The sequence below is a fragment of the Schistocerca nitens genome, chromosome 2, assembly GCF_023898315.1.
Source record: "Schistocerca nitens isolate TAMUIC-IGC-003100 chromosome 2, iqSchNite1.1, whole genome shotgun sequence".
NCBI lineage: Eukaryota > Metazoa > Arthropoda > Insecta > Orthoptera > Acrididae > Schistocerca > Schistocerca nitens.
In genome coordinates, this window is record NC_064615.1 from 340,024,789 (window position 1) to 340,050,355 (window position 25,567).

Here is a 25,567-nt window from a genome sequence, read left to right on the forward strand (position 1 = left end):
AGCAACTAAATACAGTGGTCCTCGTTTAGATGTTTTCATTTAAGCACAGTGTATCATCTGACTTTTATTCACGAGGACTTGTTTTCCAATTTTCTTACACACAAAATAAATGCCCAAGTCAAAACATTATTGGTACATTTCATGTTTTTCTACTGGAATTATAAGTGGCCTTCATATGACTGTCATGAGACCCATGTGAATTTATCATGTAAATAATAAACTAATGGTTAAAAAATATTTGTTGAACTTACACAGTTTTTATTGTGAAGACTGTTTCCATTGCATTTGAGGTTGATAATCTGATATGAGGAGAGAGTACTAATTTTTGTATAGTGATCTTCAGCAAATTGGTGCAGTTAAACCATTGATACTAATTGTGGTGTCACCGCCAGACACCACACTTGCTAGGTGGTAGCCTTTATATCGGCCGCGGTCCGCTAGTATACGTCGGACCCACGTGTCGCCACTGTCAGTAATTGCAGACCGAGCGCCACCACACGGCAGGTCTAGAGAGACGTCCTGGCACTCGCCACAGTTGTACAGCCGACTTTGCCAGAAGGGGATCACTGACAACTACGCTCTCATTTGCCGAGACGATACTTAGCATAGCCTTCAGCTACGCCCTTGGCTACGACCTAGCAAGGCGCCATTACCAGTGTATATAAAAATGGAGATTATATCTGTACAAGAGTGATGTACACCGGTTATGGATTAAAGTTAAGTATTACAAGATTTTCGTACTTTATTGCAATTCTCAAGACATTGTCCTGTTCCAGACCTCACGCCAATCTGCGTGAGCTTAACGCGTGCCTTTCGGCTTCCTCTCGTTGTGACTTGGCTGTCTTGCTAAGTCACAACACTAATGTGACAGTATATAGGACTTTTGTAAATGATTCATTCATTTTCAGAGTTGTTTATTTTCCAATTTCACATATACAAATATAACTGATGCACAACAGCACCGAAAAATCACCGAATTTGCATTGTGCCCATCAATTACGGGTGCAGTGCCTTGATAAAATGGAGACAAAGTAAGAAGTCAGTTTTTGTGTCTTGGAATACGTGAGATGTGCATTCAGAAGAAATTATGGAAAATAACTGCCATATAACATAGTGCTGTGTGTTGGTATTGACAATTTAGGGACACTGGTTGTCTCTGTAAACAGAAAAGTACCTGTTGTTTTTCCTCTATGATGAGACTGACAGGTACTTTGTACCTTGATATACTGCAGTTGTGGTTATTTCCACTACTGACTGCTGATTCCAAGAATTTCATATCCCAACAAGATTGTGCACCCTCTCATAGGAGCATCCATGTTCGTCTCTACCTAAATGATGAACTTTCACATCTCTGAATTGGGTGTGGTGATGAAGATGATGTGGCTCTGGTCTCTCAGCTCCCCAGGTCATGTGACCTCATGTCTTGTGACTTTTCCCAGTGGAGGTACATTGAAGACTGTGCTTATGTACCCCAAATACAAAGAACACTGGAACAGCTCAGAGTACACATCAGTTCTGTTGTGTGATGACCATTGACAGGATGTTGCTACATAAAGTATGGAATGAACTTGACTACTGCTTGATGTATGTCATCTGACAGGGGAGCACTCGTAGAACATTTGGTACAACATGCATGCTTGTTGAGTTTATGCTTCTATTCATGAGTCAGTCACATTTGTACATGTAATTTCTTGGAAAACATAGAGCACTTTCAATGAATGAATAATTTGCAATAGTGCTTTATTTAAACTTTGAATAACTGACTACTCTAAGGAAGTGAATATAATGATGCTGGTCTAAGAAATAGTCACAAATATTCCAGGCACAAATAAAGCTGTAAATAATTCTATAAAATAAAGTGGATGTTGTGATAACAGAATGAGATACTGTATTTGACTTTGAATGAGGGAGTATCTGCTTCTGTATTCGGAAACCATTGTGAAGTACATGGTAGAGCTTATGTCCCAATGTAGCAGTTATTAGGGTTTCTTCCTGTTCCATTCAGATACTGAGTGTGAGAGGAATGATTGTTTAAATGCCTCTGTGTGTGCTGTAATAAATGTAATCTTGATGTCACAGTTTGTGAGAAATACGTAGGAGGGTGTATTATATTCCTGGAATCATCACGCAAAGGCAGTTCTTAAACTTTTTGAGCTGGCTTCCTTGGGATAGTTTATGTCTATCTTCAAGCATTTGCCAGTTCAGTTTCTTCAGCATCTCTACTACACACTCCCACAGGTCAGACAAACTTGTGACCATTCATGCTGCCATTCTCCGTATATGTTCAGTATCCCCTATTAGTCCTATTTGGTACAGGTCCCACACACTTGAGCAGTATTCTAGAATGGGTCACACGAGTGATTTGTAAGCAATTTCCTTCATAGACTGACTGCATTTTTCCAATATTCTACCAACAAGCTGAAATCTGCTTTACCCGTGACTGGGCCTGTGTGCGCATTCAATTTTGTGTCTACAAAGTGTTATATCCAGGTATTTGTAGGAGTGGCCACTCCCAACTGTGACTCATTGGTACTATAGCCACATGATACTACAATTTTTTGTTTTGTGAAGTGCACAATTTTACATTTCTGAAATTTTAACGCAAATTGCCAGTCTCTGCACCACTTTGAAATCTTATCAATATCTGACTGAATACTTATGCAGCTTCTTTCAGACAACACTTCGCTAGAGATAATGGCATTATCTGCAAAACGTTTGAGGTTACTGTTAATATTGTTCACAAGGTCATTAATATACAACATGAATAACAAGTGTGGTCAGTAATCATCTTCCCTGGGACACACCCAAAGTTACTCCTACATCTGACAACGAGTCTCCATCCAGGGTAGCCTGCTGCATCCTCCCTACCAAAAAATCCTCAGTCCAGTCACAAATTTCACTAGGTACCACGTGAAACACGAATACTACTACACCAGTGATAAGGGAGCTGTTTATATTGTGATCCAGCATTTTTGTAGGAGCTGAAATATTACATCATCAGTAATATTCCTTTTCATGCTTGTTCTTAAGATGTCAGACTTCCTAAAATTATCATTGACTGGTTTTCTGCTAATGGTCTCACCCTCGGTTTTAATGAGACACAACACATTCAGTTCAGCACATCTGGAGTACTGCACCAGTGATTGATGTAATAGGCGGCAAGAAAATAATAAATGTGGTGGAAACTTCAAATTTCTTAGGTGTCCGTATTAATGAGAATTTAAATTGGAAAAAGCATATTTTGTAACTCGTAAAACAACTTAGTTCAGTCACACTTGCACTTACAATCGTAGCAAATCTTGAGTGGAGAGAAATCAGTAAGTTGACATATTTTGCATATTTACATTGAAAGACGTATGCGCACCGGCGACGCATATGTCTTTCAACATTCAATAATGCCAGATGGAATAATGTTCTGGGGTAACTCATCTTTAAGAAAGAGTCTTCATTGCACAGAAACGTGCTGTAAGAATATTATGTGGTGCTCACCCACGATCATCTTGCTGACGTTTGTTTAAGGAGTTGCTCATTCTGACTACTGCTTCACAGTATATTTATTTCCTCATGAAGTTTGTTGTAAATAATGCACTACAATTCAAAAATAACAACAATGTACATAATTACTATACCAGAAGGAAAAATTATATTCATTACTCTGCAATGCTGCAACGAAAATTTTTGTTTACTTTCCTACTCATATAAAATGGCTGTTAGACAGCAAAGTAAAATTTGAAAACATACTGAAAAAGTTTCTCCTTGACAGTCTCTTCTGTAGAAGGATTTCTGTTACTGTAATGTGTAAAAGATGTAGGGTAGGACTTACTAATGACACCACCTGTATATCTTTTCTCTTTTTGAAGGGAAAAAAAAAAGTTCAGAATGTACTAATAAATTTGCAGTGTGAATGTAAACTGACTCATTCCACATCATTACGATCTATTGTGCAGAATGATCCGTGGCACATGAAACTAACTAACTACCTATCTATCTAATTGCCCTTACATTTTACAGACAGTTTTCTTTCTGTTTATCGTCAAATGTTAGGATCTCACGACCTTCCGCAAATCCTTATGTAGTCTGGAGGTGTAATTTGAAAGTTTGTTCCTTCCATAATTTTTACAGCTCTGTTCACTCTTTCCACAACCTAACTTAAGACATCAGGATTCCCCATACACCAGTCTGTCACCACAATCTACATTCCAAATACTAATATAGGTGCAAAAGAAATATTGTCACTGTTCTGTTCACATATGGTGTCACATGCCATGTAACCATTATGTTACAAGGGTAATCTGAAGTCCTGTATTGGTACATTAATTCGGTTCCAGTAGAATGTCACAGTGAGATGAGTATTAGAGATCGGAAGTAGGACGAGTATGAGTAATGTTACGGGTTGCGTGCATTAGAAATCGAGGTACTGCAGTTCCGTCAGTGCTATATCAGCTTCCTTCCTTCCTTCCTTCCTTGCTTCCTTCCTGCTATAGTTCTGGGAGTATGATGTGTCCGAGAACGGTTCCTCCGCGGTTGGTTTATACTCGTCAGCTCATTACCTCTTACTGAAGCATACAAGAATGTGAGGCTAGTGTGTACTTACTGTAGAAGTTGAATGGACTGACAGGGTAAATGAAAGATTGTTGGGCTCAGATGGCCTTTTAATGAAGCTGTTTTTTGTGAGACTGTGCAAAAGACAAAAATTACTTGAGGCAATGTAGATAAATCTGAATGTGCTCCATTAGAACAAGAGCATCATCTAGAAAAAGTTGGATGCTTGAATCCACATAATTCAGATGAAAAACATGCAAAATTCTTTCACTGCAAACAAAATGGTTGTGCTTTGTCAGACAATAACAGGGCACAGAACAGTGTCCTTGCGATGATAAAAATGCGTACTATTTGTGTGTTCTTTTGGTCATGGGAGCTTCCGTTAATGAACTAATACCATGTTCTGTTGCCTATCAGTTATTTCTGTAACTTTGTTGGAAACTACTGTAAATTATTTCAATAATTAATCACCATTTAGATAATACACTTCATCTTCATTGTTTTCTTGTACTATTGTCACAGACTCTGTACCCTGTCAGAACTGTTTGTAGGTCAGTCTGTTGGTAGACATTGTCTGGATAGAGCTCAAATATTAAAATAAATTTACAGCAGCCTTTGAAAAAGTTGTATACATGTACATACATACAAACATATGTGCCAAAATTAAATAAGAGGGCTTTCTCTCATGTTATCCAGAGGTAAAATAGTCTCCCAGTCGGATGTTTGGGGTGGGGGTGGGGGGTGGGGGTGGGGGGGTAAACTTGAAAGGAGGCAAAAAATGAAAACAAGGATTGGTAGATGTGGAGAGTTACAGTCAGATGAACATGTATTGTACTACCCAGGAGGAGAAGTAAAAGGAAGGAATGGAGTAGGAATTGGCTAAATGTGTGGAATATGTGGACTTAGCAAATGACCGGGTTATTTATGGAAGGATGAAGGGAGCACAAAAAGATTTACTGATTGTTCAGGTGTATATGCCAACTTCAGAATATGATGACCAAACAGTAGAGGAAACATACAATGTAATAAAGAGAATAATGGACGAAAATAAAAAATGCTGCAAAATAGTAATGGGAGACTGGGACGCCATTGTGGGAAAAGGGAAAGAGGGAAACATAGTAGGCAGTCATGGTCTTGGAAAGAGAAATGATAGAGGTGAATGGCTAATTGACTTCTGTAGGGAAAGGCAGCTGGTAGTGGCAAACTCATGGTTCAAGAACCACAAGAGGAGGCTCTACACTTGGAAATCACCAGGGGATAAATACAGAAACTGAATCGATTTTATACTGGTAGAAGAAAGGTACAGAAATGGAATCAAGAAGGTGCACACATTACCAGGTGCAGATACTAATGGTGACCACGAATTACTTATAGCAGATATAGAAATAAGAATGAAAAAAACTGAAGAAGGCGACCATGGTGAAGAAGTGGGATCTAGAGAAGATAAGATCCAACAAAGAACAAATTACAGAAATGCTGTCTCGGGAGTTTCTAAACACATTACGAGACAAAGAACCACCTGATAATGCCAACTAGTACTGGAATATGCTGAAAGGAGGACTCATTAAAGCAGGACAGCAAAATATAGGATATGTAAAAAGAGAAAGGGCAAAAAAACCATGGGTCACACAAGAAATGATATACAAGATGGAGGAGAGGAGAAAGTTTAAAAACAAGAACACTGAAGATGCAAGAAAGATGTACCGAAGGTTAAATAATGAACTGCGAAGAGAAACAGAGCCGGCTAGGAAAAAATGGCTAAAAGTGGAATGTGATACAATTGAAGAACTGGACACGAAGGGAATATACGACTTACTATACAACAGAGTAAAGACTATGACGTGGGATCAGAACAGGGGAGGTAGTGCTACTGTGGAAATTTTGAGTAAAGACGAAGAGGTAGTGTAAAAAGTTCGTTACGATGTCCTCCAGAGATGGGAAGAATGTCTAAAAGAGCTATATGACACAGATCGCAAACCAGAAACTTTGGAACTTGAATCACCCGACAGTGTAAGTGATGATGAGAAAGGACCAACCATCATAATGGAAGAAGTAAAGTCTGCCATAGCTGCAATGAAAAATGGCAAAGCTGTAGGTACGGATATGATACCGGGAGAAATATTAAAATGCTTGAACCAAGATGGAATAAGAGAAATATTGAGGCTATGTAATAAAATACATGACAGTGGTGAATGGCCTGAGGACTTTCTGACAACAGTAATGATTCCATTACCGAAAAAACAAGGAACCAAGAAATGCAATGAGCACAGGACAGTCAGCCTCATTTCACATGCAGCCAAAGTCATTTTAAGAATAATTAATAATAGACTTGAGAAAGTAATGGAGGATAATATTGGCGAGGAGCAGTTTGGCTTTAGATGAAATACAGGCACCAGAGATGCAATAGGGCTCCTACGAATCTTGGGAGAAAGGTTTATTGAAAAAGAAAGAGACCTATTTACGTGCTTCATCGATCTAGAAAAAGCATTTGACAATGTGCCAGAATGAGACAAGCTGGTGACTATAATGAGGGAGAAGAGAGTGGACTGGAAAAGCAGAAGACTTGTAAACTCATTATATCTTAATCAAAAAGCCGCAGTTAAAGTGAGAGGAGAAAGTACAAACTGGATCGGACTAGGAAAAGGAGTAAGGCAAGGATGCTGTCTATCACCTACCCTTTTCAACCTCTACTTGGAAAATATGATTGACCAATGCTCATTAGATGACAAAGGAGTAGAAATTGGAGGAAGAAGAGTAGGGTGTTCGAGGTTTGCTGATGACATGCTCCTTCTAGCCACAGGAGAAAAAGAATTACAGTATTTGGTGGACACCATTGAAGCTAACTGAAAAAAAAAAATGGAATGAAAATTAACACAAAGAAAACAAAAGTATTGGCACTAGAAGGAAATAAAGAAATAAAAATTATGCTGAATGGAGAAATTGGAACAGGTGCAAAATTTTAAGTATCTTGGAAGCAGGATATACACCAACTGGAAGTGCACCACAGATATTGAAACAAGGATAGCAATGGCAAAAGAGGTGTTTTATAAGAAAAGGAGAATTTTCTGCAGCGGTCTGGATACAGAACCCAGGAAGAAACTCATAGAATGTATGGCATGGAGTGTTCTTCTGTATGGCACTCAAACATGGACTTTGAGGAAAAAAGACAGAGGAAAGCTGTAAGCTGTTGAGATGTGGATATGGCGAAGGACGGAAAGAATAAGTGGATGGACAGAGTAAAAAATGAAGAGGTACTGAGAAGAGTGGGAGAGAAAATACAGTTACTAGATGCAATAAAAAGAAGAAAAAGAAATTGGATTGGGCATATTTTAAGAAAGAATGATGGACTGATAAAAACAGTTTTAGAAGGTTATGTAGAAGGGAAAAGGAATCGAGGAAGGAAGAGATTTCAGATACTGGATGACGTGATGGACAGTACAACATTCAGCAGCCTTATGAAGGAAACAATGGATTGCAGAAAATGGAGAGGCAAAGGACCTGCTAAAATAGCAGAAAAATGATGATGATGATATATGGAAAATTTAATTTGACTGTTACCAGGCTTCAAGACTCAAGGAAAACCTCCATCATTGTGATATTAACTTACTGCGAATAATGTTCTACATCTATTTTTGTGGTACTGTTAAAAACTTATGTAAGAAAATTGTTAAGACACCAGTCTTGAATTCAGGAGGAGAGGATTCAGACCCTATCAGTCACCAAGATTTAGGTTTTCCATGGTTTCTATGAATCATTTAAAGTATATAACAGGATTGTTCCTTGATAACGGGACTACACCCAATTTCCTTGTCAACCTGAACATGTGCTCGTCAAGTTAATGCGTCATTGGTAGGCCTAGGATGTAGATGCTGATCTTCCATTTGTTAAGAATGTTGCACACTCATGATCATTAATAGTATTAAGAACTTTTACAACATTAAGAGGTAAAATTCCAGAATATAATCAGCATGTGAAACAAACTTTTACTATTGTTAGCAACAACCTTTTCACTGTGTCATAGAGAAGGTCGTACTTCAGGGTTTTATAGATGTTTCTGGCTGATTTGTCCATATTTTACCACCTGCGTACACCTTGTCATTAAAAAGATATCATTAACTCAAAAAGCCAATTCTTTTAAGTGAAAAATAGGGACCTGGTACTTATTCTTATGTATTATAGTGACAGCAGTATCTGTTTTATATAAAAAGTCCAAAAAAGGGATCAGTACGAATAATGTTCTACATCTATTTTTGTGGTACTGTTAAAAACTTATGTAAGAAGGTGGCACAATTGTTAAGACACCAGTCTTGAATTCAGGAGGAGAGGATTCAGACCCTATCAGTCACCAAGATTTAGGTTTTCCATGGTTTCTATGAATCATTTAAAGTATATAACAGGATTGTTCCTTGATAACGGGACTACACCCAATTTCCTTGTCAACCTGAACATGTGCTCGTCAAGTTAATGCGTCATTGGTAGGCCTAGGATGTAGATGCTGATCTTCCATTTGTTAAGAATGTTGCACACTCATGATCATTAATAGTATTAAGAACTTTTACAACATTAAGAGGTAAAATTCCAGAATATAATCAGCATGTGAAACAAACTTTTACTATTGTTAGCAACAACCTTTTCACTGTGTCATAGAGAAGGTCGTACTTCAGGGTTTTATAGATGTTTCTGGCTGATTTGTCCATATTTTACCACCTGCGTACACCTTGTCATTAAAAAGATATCATTAACTCAAAAAGCCAATTCTTTTAAGTGAAAAATAGGGACCTGGTACTTATTCTTATGTATTATAGTGACAGCAGTATCTGTTTTATATAAAAAGTCCAAAAAAGGGATCAGTATATCAAATTCAAAATTATAGAGCTGATACAGGAGAGAGTGAAATTTGAAAATACTGAATATTATAACTTTCATGGCCAATGATTTTCTTGTTAAAGATCTGGAAGGTAGTTTGTGAAACCTAAAAGCTTGCCCAGTTAAATGATAGGTCTTTGTTTGCCTTTGACATGAAGATCAGCTTATTGAGTCATTTATAACAGATCACGCAGCTGAAAGTAAGGTTCGAGTCATTGTGATTTAACATAAAAAGAAAACGTTATGATGTGAAAAGAGAATGAATTGATGGCACTATTAGTTGAGATCTGGTCTTCAATTTCTCACTTCTCAGGAGGCTTTTTCTCCAGTTGTTCTGATTTCAGTTAGTTTTCAATTCGTGTACAATATTTCCGTGAGACTATGAAATCCGTTTCAGCTAATTTCATTGCCATTTTAGCACACAAAACACATTGTTGTTGTATTTAGTGACAATACTTACAGCTTGTCTTTTGATTTATTTGAAATGACAATTCACATTGTAATATTTCTTTCAGTTGCAGATGTTCATGAAACGCAGTTGCATATTTACCGTTGTTTGTTACAGTTGCATGTAAAACAAACATAGAAAACATGTCTGCTGTGGTGTCTTCACATGATGCTACTGTAGCCCAGATCTTTGGTGATGACTGTGAAGACATAGAATTACTTGTCAGCTCAGGAAAGAGGTATGTTCTTGATATTGTAACTTACAGCCACTTTATTATTATTATTATTATTATTATTTTAATAAGGAAAGAACTGGAGGGGGAGGGTTACAGCCATTAACTGAGAAAGCAATCCGACGAAAGCAGGATTGGGAAGAGCATGTATTCAGTATGTCACCTCAGGGAACCCCTCAACAAGCAATGGAATACAATCCTATTGGAAAGAGGAGTGTGGGAAGACCAAGGAAGAGAGAGTGAGGCCCAAAAAGGCCATAAGGCCTAATCCTGGGCTGCTATGCAGTGCCACCAATTATTCTACAGACTTTGTTCCAACTGTAGCTTGTCAAGGGCTATAAGAGAGTCCATTTTCTCTGTTGACTAGCACTGAAATCATATACCACATTTTCAATACTTCTTCTGTATTTTAATGTTTCTTCTAAACTTTTATAATCTCATTTAAAGAGCTCTTATTTACAATCTCAACATAACTCATGACAGCTCTGTAAGTGACAGATTGAGAAGGCATAAGTAAGTGAATAACAGAATTTATAACAAGCTCCTTTTCTCTGGGGTGAGAACATTGTTGTCCAGAGCTCTTCTTCTCTGGAGTTCACAGCATCACCAAGCTGTGATGGCAAAGTGTAAATGACTTCTCTGGTGCAAGTAAACACACTCGCTCTATTTTGCGTCTTGTTGATGGATTGTGTTTACATTTCTCCTTTAATATCTGTACTTGAATTCAAGGAGAAATGTGTGCACAGAAGGCATTTCTTTCTGTACAACTGACTAAAATCAAATTTCTCCTCAGGCGAGTTGGCGCAATGGTTAGCACATTGGACTCTCATTCAGGAGGATGACAATTGCAATCTGCGTGCACCCACCTTGATTTAGATTTTCCGTGATTTCCCTAAATCTCTTGACGAAAATACTGGGATGGTTCCTTTGAAATGACACAGCTGATTTCCTTCCCCATCCTTCCATAATCTGATCTTGTGCTCCATTTTTAATGACCTCGTTGTCGATTGGACGTTAAACCCTAATCTCCTCCTCTTCAAATTTCTCCATGAACATCTTTCATCGGAATAGCAGAAAGAATTGTCCCACATTGCTACCTTAAGTAACAACATTTACCACTGCAGATCCCCATGCTAAGATAAAAGGTGTCTTGTAGATTAACTTACATAACTAATTATAGCATCAGGTAGCTTTCACGATTTACTAAGTTACTATTATTTCTACATCAAGGTCTCCTGGGATCAGATGTTACTTACATTTTCACCACAGCAAAATACATACATTCATATCTCTAATCTATTATTTTTACTTAATAATCACTTGATGTGTCAGATATAAAAGTTACTTCTTTGTGTCTATGAAAGATAATTATTCTGATAAAACTAAACTGGATTTATAAAACTGTGTACTCTCTTTGCATATCTTCATTCTTTCATGACCTTATGCACCCCCACTTGTTAATGAATATTCTGTTAAACATGCATTGTTATAACCTAGTAAATGACTTAAAATTACTTATGACATTCAATTATTTCCCTCGGAAATTTGTGCGTGCCTGTGAAAACCGATGAAAACCATTTGTTATGTATGCTCAGGCCTTGTCGTAACTATATCACTTTTAACCAAAGGTAACCCCATGTGATTACTTTGTAACTACGTAGTTTTCGTAGTTCTTTTAAATATAAAAATTCTGGGCCCTATTTATGGCAAGGACTTAGATATTGACATTCCACTCTTAATTCCCACATCTCTAAATGTCAGAATTGTATTTATTCAGCAAGTATGGAAAATGAAGGTTCAAAAGAATCAACAGTGGCCAGGTAGGTTCATAAGCTTCAAACTGTTTTGGGGAATGCTCACTCAGTTTTATTCATTTTCCCTTCCCAGTTTTGTGTGTCTATACTAGCTGCTATTTCATCTAGGCTAATTCTGTTGACAGATACTGTGAACGTACTTCATTGCCTTTGTGATGTAAATGTTCCTTTAATTTTTCTTCCGTACAAAAATGGTTGATGTCGTTACTTCTCTGGATTCACTTGACCACTGAAATCTGACCATCCCTTTGATGGGTGTACCTGTCCACCACCCAACTTTGTCTAAACAAGTTTTCTCCATAGCATAACAGTCATACCAGGTAATATAAAACACCAATTTCCTGCATGCTCATTTTATATCCTTCTCTGTAACTCTTACTATGTCATTACTCATATGTTATGAATTATGTCATACTTATCTGTCCCTTTCATGTACCTCTCTATGAGAACTGTTTATTTAAAACTTCTGTTACTAGATTATAACATTTTGATGTGTTTCTTACTATCAACCATTACATAGTTATAAACTGATTACTTTCCATGAGAAATGGAGACTGGGATCTTGTGTATAGTTCTCTTTCCCATTCCTTTAAACCTATACCCACCATATTTATTGTTAATTAGATTCACACATTCATTTGAGCATACTTCTATGTTATCTATTAATCACGATTTCTTATCTCTCTATGATAAACAAAGTACACATCTGTGCTTAATTGCTCTTTATTTCTATCTTTATTACTTCTCTTCTGGTAACTAAATTACATTTCTGAAGCTTAATGTTGTTCCTCCTGTGTTCAACACTTCATTAACACTGTCTTACTGAGGTACCTTTAATGCCATATTTTGTAACCGTGGTAAAACTGTTTCATACTCCATGCATCTCAGCCCCCCCCCCCCTCCCCCATTCACATGATGTTACCACAGTCATTCAAATGAACACTGCTTTTTTATCATTAAAAAACCCACCAACCAACCAACGTCTGCATCCTTACGATGTGTGTGTTACCCAACTTCTTTTTGAATGGTCTCTGGGCTTTTTCCTGTGAAAACAGGTTTGCATTACCACTATGTGGTCCGGATAATAGAATGGTTGTAACAATAGTAACATATGCATGTGGAAAGAGGGAGGATAGAATCGGTACTTCTATTGGGCAAGAAAGACAATAAAAAAAACAAGAATAGTTGTGTCAGGTAGAAGAAAAGACGATAGCCCCTAAGACAGACTTTTTTCCTAGCCCCCCCCCCCCCCCCCTTCCCGCCCTGGGGTTCCCCTCCTGATGAGTACTTCACCATGACACTGGAGGATGAAGAGTGTTCGACATGCCCTACAGAATGGACTCGTTACAGTTCCACTCGCACAGGCCCCAAAAATTGGTGCTAACACACAGCCAGTAGAGACGACACCACCGGGATAACAGGGCCACCTAGCAGTGTTAGTGACGTCACACTAAGCGGCCCATAGCCAACGCAGTCCACGGACACCTCCGTATAGATGCGTCTGATGCTAACGATCTTCTGTTCGTCATACAGAAAGGAGCGAACTAATCGATAATTCGAACCAAAGACCAAATTATATATATTCTTGTAAACAGCATAAAGGTTCATAATGAAATACCGATTACATATAATGGCAGAAATAAGTTTAATCGATTGAGGAACTTTGCCACTATTTTATAATTGTCAGAACACTATTTAGCTTTAAAACTGGCATACAGGCGGTGACAAATGCTAACTGACAGAAGTACTTAACATTTTCAAGCCATTACACTGCAAGTAAATTATCTTAAACACTGTCATACGTAGCAAAACCCTCACAACTTTCGTTTACAATAAGGTAACAAGAGTTTGCTTTATCTCATAAAACACCTGACTATTGTGAATTTACTCATATGTTCATGGTGACAGCTCTTTTCAAGAATTTTTACAAGTGTATCCCCAGTAATAAAGAATGGAAACAAAGGATAGACATCAAATATTCTCCTTTTAACATAGACATCACTGAACACAAGATTTTGTCTTGCACTATGATACTAAGGGACTGCTCTTTCCTTTAAGAAAACCCTGACAATTTGAAGTTCACTCTGCTATTGAAGATACACTTCTAGAAACAATATTAAAAAAGTTATGAAAGGTAAGATTAGTAGAAAATGAAAAACAACCAAGTGCATTACATGTAAGAATTTGAGCAAAAGGCTGAGGATCTCTTTACTTACCATTTTCAATCTCTCTACTGGTTACTTCCTTTGTCACATAGAAATCGCCAACTACAGGCCTCATTATTGCTGTCTGGTACTAACAAAGTGCTTTTCTATTTAGAAAACCTGATAATTTGATGTTCATTCTGGTACTGAAGATAAACACTTTTCAAAGGAGTTCTAGAAGTAGGCATATATCACATATAGTAAGAAATGTTGAACAACCAAGGCCACCTGATATGTTACTATACTATGAAGCCTTTCTTTGCCTGACATAGCAATGTACTGAAGTAGCAAAACATTGGATGTCAGAATATGACATCTGTGCACTCTAAACAATGGAGTTTTCGTAGCCGGCCGGTGTGGCTGAGCGGTTCTAGGCGCTTCCGTCTGGAACCGCGCAACCGCTACGGTCGCAGGTTTGAATCCTGCCTCGGGCATGGATGTGTGTGATGTCCTTAGGTTAGTTAGGTTTAAGTAGTTCTAAGTTCTAGGGGACTGATGACCTCAGATGTTAAGTCCCATAGTGCTCAGAGCCATTTGAACCATTTTTGAGTTTTCTTAGCAATCAGTGACAACAGAAACCAGCAATGTATGTTAAAACTGGTACGTCTGTTTCAATATTTTTTAAGTCATCATCACTGACACATATCACAAAATGAAGCACCATCAACACACACATTGCTGGATTCTCATCATCACCATTCATCTGTACAATTTTCAGTTTCCTATGTGGGTGCACATTTAGTTCTAAGATAAGTCTTATTTCTGATTCTAACAACTACCTACATGATATATGATACTGACTTCCACATAATCACCAGAAAAGTTCAAATCAAGCTACCAGTATCTAGTGAGTCCTTGCAGGATATATGACATATTTAGTTCTCCACAGCAGTAATAATTTATCTTCACTAAGCCATATGTGGTAACCCTAAGTGCTGTATATTTCTCTAGGGGCAATTTACCATTCTGCAATTTTAAACTTCTACATTTGTCCAACCAAGTAATGAACTTAAACAGGAAATTGTACCACATATCCCTTACTTTGTTAGTCAGAAGTTTCTGAATTTTTTAGTATGGGTTCAGATGCAGGCTAATGACAGGTAGCAATCAATTCACGCTAAGCAATAAAATAAGATGTTAAGGCTGTGCCAAAAAGACTCAGTTTTGTTTCTTACAATTTTCAGGAAACTGTGGAGCACTTACATTTGGTTTAACACTTGACAGAGCATAAAATCATTCATTTAATGGGTAAAAGCAGTTTACTTATCTGGAGGTTAGTGGCAGGTACTGAGCAATGCATTTTAAGCAATATTACAAAAATGTTGTGGAATTGTGGCCATTAAGAAGTAGATTTTCGATTCTTAGTACTTTGAAGACACTGTACAGCACTTGCATTTGATTTTACACAAAACACGTTTCATCAATGAGTAAAACATTTAGAAGTTTCTTCTTCTTAGAACTTTGGAGAGACTGCACAGAAGTTTCATCATTTTTCTTTTTACAAAAATTATTTAGTACTATATTTACAGTGTCCATATAATTTTCTTACACATTTCTGATACAGTGTGCTGAGGACAAGAACTTTCACGCAACAGATCAGCAGCCATAATTATTTTCCAAATTAGTTCAGCTGCTACTGCTCTTTGATTCAGCAGCTTCAGGAATGATGATGTTGCCAACAACTTTTGTAGAGTCAAGTAACTGTACATAACTACTGTCACAGGAAATCCACGTGGGAATTTCAAACTTCCTCTTTCCAATTGTCTAATTAAATTAAACTGTTTCTCAGTTGTCATTGACCTATCCAGTATCAAAAAATCTGTGCAGTCACTGCACTGAAGTTTCCTAATCAGTGAGTGGCAACAGAAACCAGCAATATAAGCTGAAACTGGGAGTTCAGATTCAACATTTTTTAAATCATCTTCACTGATATTGACATTAAAGGTATATTCACTATCATTCACACTGCTCTCAGTACTTTCATCACAACTATGCATCTCTACAATTCTCAGCTTCTCTTGTGGGTGAACATTGAGTTCTAAAACAGTCATGAGTCTTAACTTCTTTTCAGTTTCTAACAACTGCCTAAGTGAGATGTGATACTGACATCCTGATAACTGTCTATATAGACCAAGCCTTGCTTCCAGAGAATCAGTCTGGAACTTACCTGGCAGAATATATGACATGTTTAGTTCCTTGCAACAGTATTCAGTTACTTGCATTAAGCCATATGATGTGAGTCGAAGTGCTGTGTGTGTTTCCATAGACAATTTACCATTCCCTGACTCTAAACTTCTCCATTTATCTAACCAAGTAATAAACTTATCAAGAAAACTGTAACGTATGTCTCCTGCTTTATTGGTCAGAGGCTCTTCTGCATTTCTTCCTTATGGTGAAGTCCCTTCAGAGGTGCTTTAACATTGACAATCCCCCACCAAGTCCTAATAAGATTTATAAATTTAGCAGTACCTTCCCAGTTTTCTACATTATGAACTGGCCCCAACTCAACCATGCTACTTTCTACATAATCACTGAATATTTGAGTCATCAGCTTAACATTTTGCCTTTCTAAAAATGAAGGCCACAGGGCTTTCACAGACAACCCATAACCATATTTTAACAGTTTTTGGCTTTCTAAGTCATGTACTTGTCTAACTGCAGCAAAAGATGCATACCTAACAATATCAGAATTATCAAAATCTGGATAACAAAATGTTTGCCTCTGGTTCTTCAGATTTATCCAGTTGTTCCTTATGCACTTAAAAATATGGACAGTGTCATGCAGAAAAAACATTGTTCTTTTACCATCTGTAGGAGATGGGTATACAAAACTGGCTTGTGGTGGATTTGCAAAGTATGTAACACGTTTTCTGTTAATGGCATTGTTGTGGCTCGCTGATCTTTCAAAGTGCCGCCGCGCAGTTACGCGCGCCCTCTACATGCGGCGCTGGCTGCCAGCCATGCAGCAGCAGGGCCACCTAAGCAGCCAGCCAGCGGCCGCTAGACTTGGAATCAATGATGATTTGACAGTGAAAGTGTACACACGTCTTACTCTGTTTACTTGATCTGTGACTTTCATGTACTGCGTCGTCCTTGAAATATATTTGTTCAACTTGAAGTTATAACAGGCATTATTATCTGTAACAAGTGAAACAACCTGAAAGCCAGCTGCTTCTATACTTACTACTAAAGTACTTACTACATTAAACAAGCTCTCTGCATTCAGTTTTTTCACAGACAATACATGTAGAACAGTTTTGAAAAGAGAAAGAATACTCTGAATCATGAATACATGTGCACTGGTTGCTATTTCAGCAGTATCCAAAGTCATTCCAGTAATATTCCCCCCTTTATAATCTACGTATGGTTTGACGTGGATCTCATCTACCATAAAGGTAACAAACATTTCATATGGTTCCAAACATGAAACTTCATCTTTCGAATGACTTAAAAATTTGCATTACTTGGGTTCACGTTTATATTACAACTAAGCTTCCTTAATGTGTTAGGATGTGGTAGAATGACAAAACCAGATGATCGCAAAAACTTGTAAGCGTGTGGAGAAATTGTAAACAACACAGAACAAAGAATCAAAACCTCTGGATCAAATTTATGGTGTGCCTTGGACTGAAGACATAATGCACATTGAGACCTCAAGAATGAAACAACCTTGCTCTTACCTTCTTTCAAATTTCAAATGGCTCTGAGCACTATGGGACTTAACAGCTGAGGTCATCAGTACCGTAGAACTTAGAACTACTTAAACCTAACTAACCCAAGGACATCACACACATCCATGCCCGAGGTAGGACTCGAACCTGCGACCGTAGCGGTCGCGTGGTTCTAGACTGAAGCGCCTAGAACCGCTTGGCCACACCAGCCGGCTTACCTTCTTTCACTGCTAATGCTTCAAGAAGGGAGTGAATAACTGAGATGTGTAAATCAACTTCCCTGCCACTTACATAGTATGTACACAGCTTAATCACATTTTCTACTTCAGTTACACTGCAGACTTTCTCTGGAAGTGTGCCGGCAACAATCTCCACACCATTTACATACAATTTAACACTGAGGTTTCTACAAACTGTTAAATACACAATATCATGTGGAGTTTTCTCAAAGTTGAGGTAGAGGAACAATATACAGTCTTCTTTCACAACTTTACTCCACTGTTGATTTAATGTAACATTCTCACTTTTTTTCAAAAATTCACTATAATCTTGAAAACTGTCATTTTCCCTTTGTGCTGAAGCTGTTTCTATACTTTCACATATAACTTTACTTAAGGCATCTGCTTCTAGCCATTGTCTTCTTTGACTTGGGGGCTCTCGTTGAACATCTTGTCTTGAGCTTAAATAACTGGGACAGTTTGGCAGGAAACATGGTACTGCATTTTCTTTCAGTCTTGGTTTTTCTAGAGGCAATGTCAAAGTTCTCCCTGTTTTCCAGTCCACTGCTGTGCTTTGAAGAATCAGGTCACTCTGACTGAAGTGTTCTTGACAAACCTGGAAAGGAAATGAAAAGAAAATTGTTCCATAATAATTTCAAAATTAATTAATTGTACTTAAGATGTAAAGATTTCACATTAGTAAAAATATGCCGCACATCTTTGACACAATGTGAGATAAGTACTTAACATACCTTAAAATGTTTTGTTGTTAGTAATGCAAAAATGCTACTCATCAAATGAAAAACCTTAGGGCCAGGGCATTTGGTAGCCTGACTTGCATTTGTAACTGCTATCCTAAATCAAATATACTGTTTACATTGTTATCTATAGTTTTACGTTAACTTACACACTTTACAGTTAATACATACTGAAACATTCTAAATCAGAACAATAAAAATTGTTTAAACAATACTTTCAATGACAGTAAACGGTGGAGTCTTTGTAGTTGTAATTTATTCTTACGAAATTAGCTTTCTTATATATATATATATATATATATATATATATATATATATATATATATATGTTATAATAGAGGGAAACATTCCACGTAGGAAAAATATATCTAAAAACAAAGATGATGTGACTTACCAAATGAAAGTGCTGGCAGGTCGACAGACACACAAACGAACACAAACATACACACAAAATTCAAGCTTTCGCAACAAACTGTTGCCTCATCAGGAAAGAGGGAAGGAGAGGGAAAGACGAAAGGCTTTTTTCCCCCTAAGGTAAGTCTTTCCGCTCCCGGGATTGGAATGACTCCTTACCCTCTCCCTTGAAACCCACATCCTTTCGTCTTTCCCTCTCCTTCCCTCGCTCACAGCACTTATTCACCATAGTGTAACGGACAAGTACTTTGCGATGGTGAAAGAGATGTATTAAAATAACAGCAGTTTCAGCAACTCACAGCTTGACACTCAAAAGCAATCCAGTCACAGCAATATACTATCGCCACATTGGGCTGCTTGTCGTGACATCACGGTGACGTAGCAACCCCTGTTGGTTGGCCTTGTTTTCTCGGAGTTGTTGGTAGAGATGGGATAGTCTCAAGTTACTCATCATTCAGTCATAGTTGTCTGTCTTTGAAACATCAATGTCACACCCCAATACTATCTTGGGGGTGAGTGGAATAGGTATGCACATATTTACACTACCTATTCACAGGTCATAAGTACTTCAGTACATAATGATGTATATTACTTATTCGTGTACCGCACTATCCCCATTATAGATGTAATAAAACCAGCTATTTCTTGAACAAAAGAAATAATATGTGTGTATATATAGAAATTTCTCATATACAAAATATATGAAAAATATTTATCCATCAACTTCACAAACAAATATCTATTTGTATTTATCCTGTGTGTGCATGAATACTTCATTTTAATACTCCTAATAAATCTTTACCCTCTTAAAAAGGATTTTGTTAGTTTATTGTGTTTCCCGTAACAACTGAATATATTGCTTTATCTTCCTGAGGATAAGAAAACTTCATTGTTATTCCTGTTTTCTTAATTATCTCTTCTAAGATAACCAACTGTAAGGTAGGGTGATAAGTGATATTTGTGGCTGAAAGACAACAGGATAGGCAAAGAGAAAGAAATTACCTCATAAAATTGAAGTAGAAATAATGAAGCAATTAACTCAGAATCTGGTGGTTGTCACCCTGTCTAATCTGCAAAGAAGGATAATCTGTTGTGTATTACCCATCTTTCCCAATGGCTTACACCTATTTTTCTCAGAATGTCATACATCTTGCACCATTTTACATTGTTGAGTGATTTTTCAAAATCAAAGACTCCTATGAGCATGTCTTGATTTTTCCTCAGCCTTTCTGCTGTTATGAACCACAACATCAGAATTGCATCTGTGGAGCCTTTACCATTCCTAAAGCCAAACTAATTGTCATCTAACAGCTCTTCAATTTTCTTTTCCATTATTATGTATATTACTCTTGTCAGCAACTTGGAGGCATGAGCTGTTAAACTGATTGTAGGATACTTCTTGCACTTGGCGGTTCTTTCCGTCTTCGGAATTGTGTGGATGATGTTTTCTGAATGTCTGATGGTATATTGCCAGTCTCATACATTCTGCACACCAACATGAATAGTTGTTTTGGTGCCACTTCCCTCAATAGCCCAGTCAATGAAGATGAAAAATGGTGAATAGAGTAAAAGAATTCATATAGTCGCAAAGATTTGTCCAGTGGTAGGGGAGAGTGTTGTGAACAACATACTAAAAATCCCCACGTGTGAAAAGTGTGTGTGTGTGTGTTTTGGGGTGGGGGGCATTTTTATATTTTTCTTGAATAACTCAAAAACCTCGACTTCTAGCGAAAATGTTTCCCAGCACAAAATTGAAAGATATGAAAAATAGTTTAATACTATAAAATTAATATTTTATGTTAAATGACATTGATTAAGAGTAAATGTAAATGAGTGCACCACATTTAAGTAAGGTACAGCCATATTGAGGGATACATTGTCTTTTGGGGATGTGATTGGTGGCAGCAGGTGGGAGCAGGGGTGGAGGGTAGAAGTGTGAGGGAAGCCATGTCAACAGTATAAAGTCATTAACTTCCCTCATTCGTGTGTCTGCAGAACGAAGAGGGAGCAAGTGAGTCCTCACTCTCCACACCAATATGTCGCAGGAAACAACTACACACTATTTCACAATCATACCGACCCTACCGCAGCAATCCTCGTAAATCGCTGATGATATAGTGCGCAGAGACAGCTGGAATGTGTTTCTTTTCCACAAAATGTGTTGTGTATAGAAACATTTGGGAAGTGTTTATTTCCCACAGTTTGTGTTGACACTATATGGAATACAGATACTATTTACTAATAAAAATAAACGTAAGAAGATAATCTACTTAAATCTCTGCTCACCGCCTTGCACTACTAGTAGAGAAATTGATTGTAAGTATTCCTGTATGAGCATTGTGGCATTCTTCTGTGAAAGGTCAGTTCCTCCTCCACAAACATTGCTCATTCTTCAGTTTACACACATGATAATTGATAATAGCCTCCCCAGCATTTCCAGTCCATTTCTCTTACGTGCGTAGACTACTTCTCTACGCTCTTGGAGTGGTTTCAGTTTATTATTGTTGTTGTTGTTGTTGTTGTTGTTGTTGTTGTGGTCTTCAGTCCTGAGACTGGTTTGATGTAGCTCTCCATGCTACTCTATCCTGTGCAAGCTTCTTCATCTCCCAGTACCTACTAACCTACATCCTTCTGAATCTGCTTAGTGTATTCATCTCTTGGTCTCCCTCTACGATTTTTACCCTTCACGCTGCCCTCCAATACTAAATTGGTGATCCCTTGATGCCTCAGAACATGTCCTACCAACCGATCCCTTCTTCTAGTCAAGTTGTGCCACAAGCTCCTCTTCTCCCAAATCATATTCAATACCTCCTCATTAGTTATGTGATCTACCCATCTAATCTTCAGCATTCTTCTGTAGCACCACATTTCGAAAGCTTCTATTCTCTTCTTGTCTAAACTATTTATCGTCCATGTTTCACTTCCATACATGCCTTCACTCCATACAAATACTTTAAGAAATGACTTCCTGACATTTAAAACTATACTCGATGATAACAAATTTTTCTTCTTCAGAAATGCTTTCCTTGCCATTGCCAGTCTACATTTTATATCCTCTCTACTTTGACCATCATCAGTTATTTTGGTCCCCAAATAGCAAAACTCCTTTACTACTTTAAGTGTCTCATTTCCTAATCTAATTCCCTCAGCATCACACGACATAATTCCACTACATTCCATTATCCTCATTTTGCTTTTGTTGGTGTTCATCTTATATCCTCCTTTCAAGACACTGTCCATTCCTTTCAACTTCTCTTCCAAGTCCTTTGCTGTCTCTAACAGAATTACAATGTCATCGGCGAACCTCAACATTTTTATTTCTTCCCCATGGATTTTAATATCTACTCCGAACTTTACTTTTGTTTCCTTTATTGCTTGCTGATTATACAGATTGAATAACATCGGGGATAGGCTACAACCCTGTCTCACTCCCTTCCCAACCACTGCTTCCCTTTCATGCCCCTCGACTCTTAAACTGCCATCTGCTTTCTGTACAAATTGTAAATAGCCTTTCGCTCCCTGTATTTTACCCCTGCCACCTTCAGAATTTGAAAGAGAGTATTCCAGTCAACATTGTCAAAAGCTTTCTCTAAGTCTACAAATGCTAGAAACGTAGGTTTGCCTTTCCTTAATCTTGCTTCTAAGATAAGTCATAGGGTCAGTACTGTCTCACGTGTTCCAATATTTCTACTGAATCCAAACTGATCTTCCTCGAGGTCGGCTTCTACCAATTTTTCCATTCGTCCGTAAAGATTTTGTGTTAGTATTTTGCATCCGTGATTTATTGAACTGATAGTTCGGTGATTTTTACATCTGTCAGCACCTGCTTTCTTTGGGATTGGAATTATTGTATTCTACTTGAAGTCTGACAGTATTTTGCCAGTCTCATACATCTTGCTCACCTGATGGTTGAGTTTTGTCGGGGCTGGCTCTCCCAAGGCTGTCAGTAGTTCTAATGGAATGTTGTCTACTTCCGGGGCCTTGTTTCGACTCAGACCTTTCAGTGCCCTGTCAAACTCTTCACTTAGTATCATATCTCCCATTTCATCTTCATCTACATCCTCTTCCATTTCCATAATACTGTCCTCAAGTACATCGCCCTTGTATAGACCCGCTATATACTCCTTCCACCTTTCTGCTTTCGCTTCTTTGCTTAGAACTGGGTTTCCATGTGAGCTCTTGATATTCATACAAGTGGTTCTCTTTTCTCCAAAGGTCTCTTTAATTTTCCTGTAGGCAGTATCTATCTTACCCTAGTAATACATGCCTCTTCGTTCTTACATTTGTCTTCTAGCCATCCCTGCTTAGCCATTTTGCACTTCCTGTCAATCTCATTTTTGAGACGTTTGTATTCCTTTTTGCCTGCTTCATTTGCTGCATTTTTATATTTTCTCCTTTCATCAATTAAATTCAGTATTTCTTCTGTTACCCGAGGATTTCTACTAGCCTTCGTCTTTTTACCTACTTGATCCTCTGCTGCCTTCACTACTTCATCCCTCAGAGGTACCCATTCTTCTTCTACTGTATATCTTTCCCCCATTCCTGTCAATTTTTATCTTATACTCTCCCTGAAACTCTGTACAACCTCTGGTTTAGTCAGTTTATCCAGGTCCCATCTCCTTACATTCCCACCTTTTTGCAGTTTCTTCAGTTTTAATCTACAGTTCATAACCAATAGATTGTGGTCAGAGTCCACATCTGCCCCTGGAAATGTCTAACAATTTAAAACCTGTTTCCTAAATCTCTGTCTTATCATTATATAATCTATCTGAAACCTGTCAGTATCTCCAGGCTTCTTCCATGTATACAACCTTCTATTATGATTCTTGAACCAAGTGTTAGCTATGATTAAGTTGGGCTCTGTGCAAAATTCTACCAGGCGGCTTCTTCTTTTTTTATATTTCTTCCCCCCAATCCATAATCACCTACTACATTTCCTTCTCTGCCTTTTCCTACTATCGAATTCCAGTCACCCATGACTATTGAATTTTCATCTCCCTTCACTATCTGAATAATATATTTTATTTCATCATACATTTCTTCAATTGCTTCGTCATCTGCAGAGCTAGTTGGCATATAAACTTTGTACTGGTGTAGTAGGTGTGGGCTTCGTGTCTATCTTGGCCACAATAATGTGTTCACTATGCTGTTTGTAGTAGCTTACCCGCACTCCCATTTTTTATTCATTATTAAACCTACTCCTGCATTACCCCTATTTGATTTTGTATTTATAACCCTGTATCCGCCTGACCAAAAGTCTTGTTCCTCCTGCCATCGAACTTCACTAATTCCTATTATATCTAACTTTAACCTGTCGATCTCCCTTTTAAATTTTCTAACCTACCTGCTCGATTAAGAGATTTGACATTCCACTCTCCGATCTGTAGAACGCCAGTTTTCTTTCTCCTGGTAAGGACGTCCTGAGTAGTCGCCACCCGGAGATCGGAATGGGGGACTATTTGACCTCCGGAATATTTTACCCAAGAGGACGCCATCATCATTTAACCTTACAGTAAAGCTGCATGCCCTCGGAAAAAATTATGCCTTTAGTTTCCCATTGCTTTCAGCCATTTGCAGTACCAGCACAGCAAGGTCGTTTTAGTTAGTGTTACAGGGTCAGATAGGTCAATCATCCAGACTGTTGCCCCTGCAACTACTGAAAAGGCTGCTGCCCCTCTTCAGGAACCACACATTTGTCTGGCCACTCAACAGGTATCCCTCCGTTGTGGTTGCACCTACAGTACAGCTATCTGTATCGCTGAGGCACGCAAGCCTCCCCACCAACGGTAAGGTCCATGGTTCTTTGGGGGAGGGGGGGGGGGTGTTCAGTTTATTAAGTGATATTTATTATTAAATGAGTACTTGTTACTGTTTTTTCTGTACGTTTTATATCAAATATGCCACTATAAACAATAGGTGAGAAGTGTTTAGTCTGTCAGAGTAATGTTGTCAGACTTATGCAATGATGCAATGTTGGTGAGAATGGAATATGTGGTTGGCAAATGCCAGTTATTTGGGAAAGGATTTGAAAGCTGATAGTTTCAAGAAGAAGAAGCACTGTGTTGTTCTTACATCTTGAAGAAAAGAGTATGTCAGAGATAAGTCAGTTGAAAGATTTCTAAGAGAGGCTGTTTCAGACAAACAAGCTCCAGTGTCTGCTTTCAGCTGAAGCAAAATTTGATTTTGAAAGTAGCCGTCTGTTTTGTGCGTAAGCTAGTGATAATGAATTTTTGATAAACAGAAGGAGAGAAACCAAAAACAGTGGCAAAATGCTTACAGTTTTGGATCCTTCTGTTATAACAGTACAATTACAGTTCATGCAGAGGAGAGGAAGGATGAATGGGGAGACACTATCCGAAGACGTATATAATGTTGGGGGTCTACATGCTGCAGATGCAAG

The 25,567-nt window shown here is 38.0% G+C and overlaps 1 protein-coding gene across 1 annotated transcript in view; it reads left to right on the forward strand.

Moving 5' to 3' along the window:
• The window catches only part of LOC126236135 (zinc finger protein 345-like), a 195,355-nt gene that overhangs the window by 8,994 nt on the left and 160,794 nt on the right, over positions 1-25,567 (forward strand). Inside the window, exon 2 of the mRNA XM_049945216.1 lies at positions 9,974-10,094. Within this exon, the coding sequence (XP_049801173.1) occupies positions 10,000-10,094 (95 nt within the window). The 5' untranslated portion in view covers positions 9,974-9,999. The remainder of the gene's footprint in view (positions 1-9,973; positions 10,095-25,567) is intronic.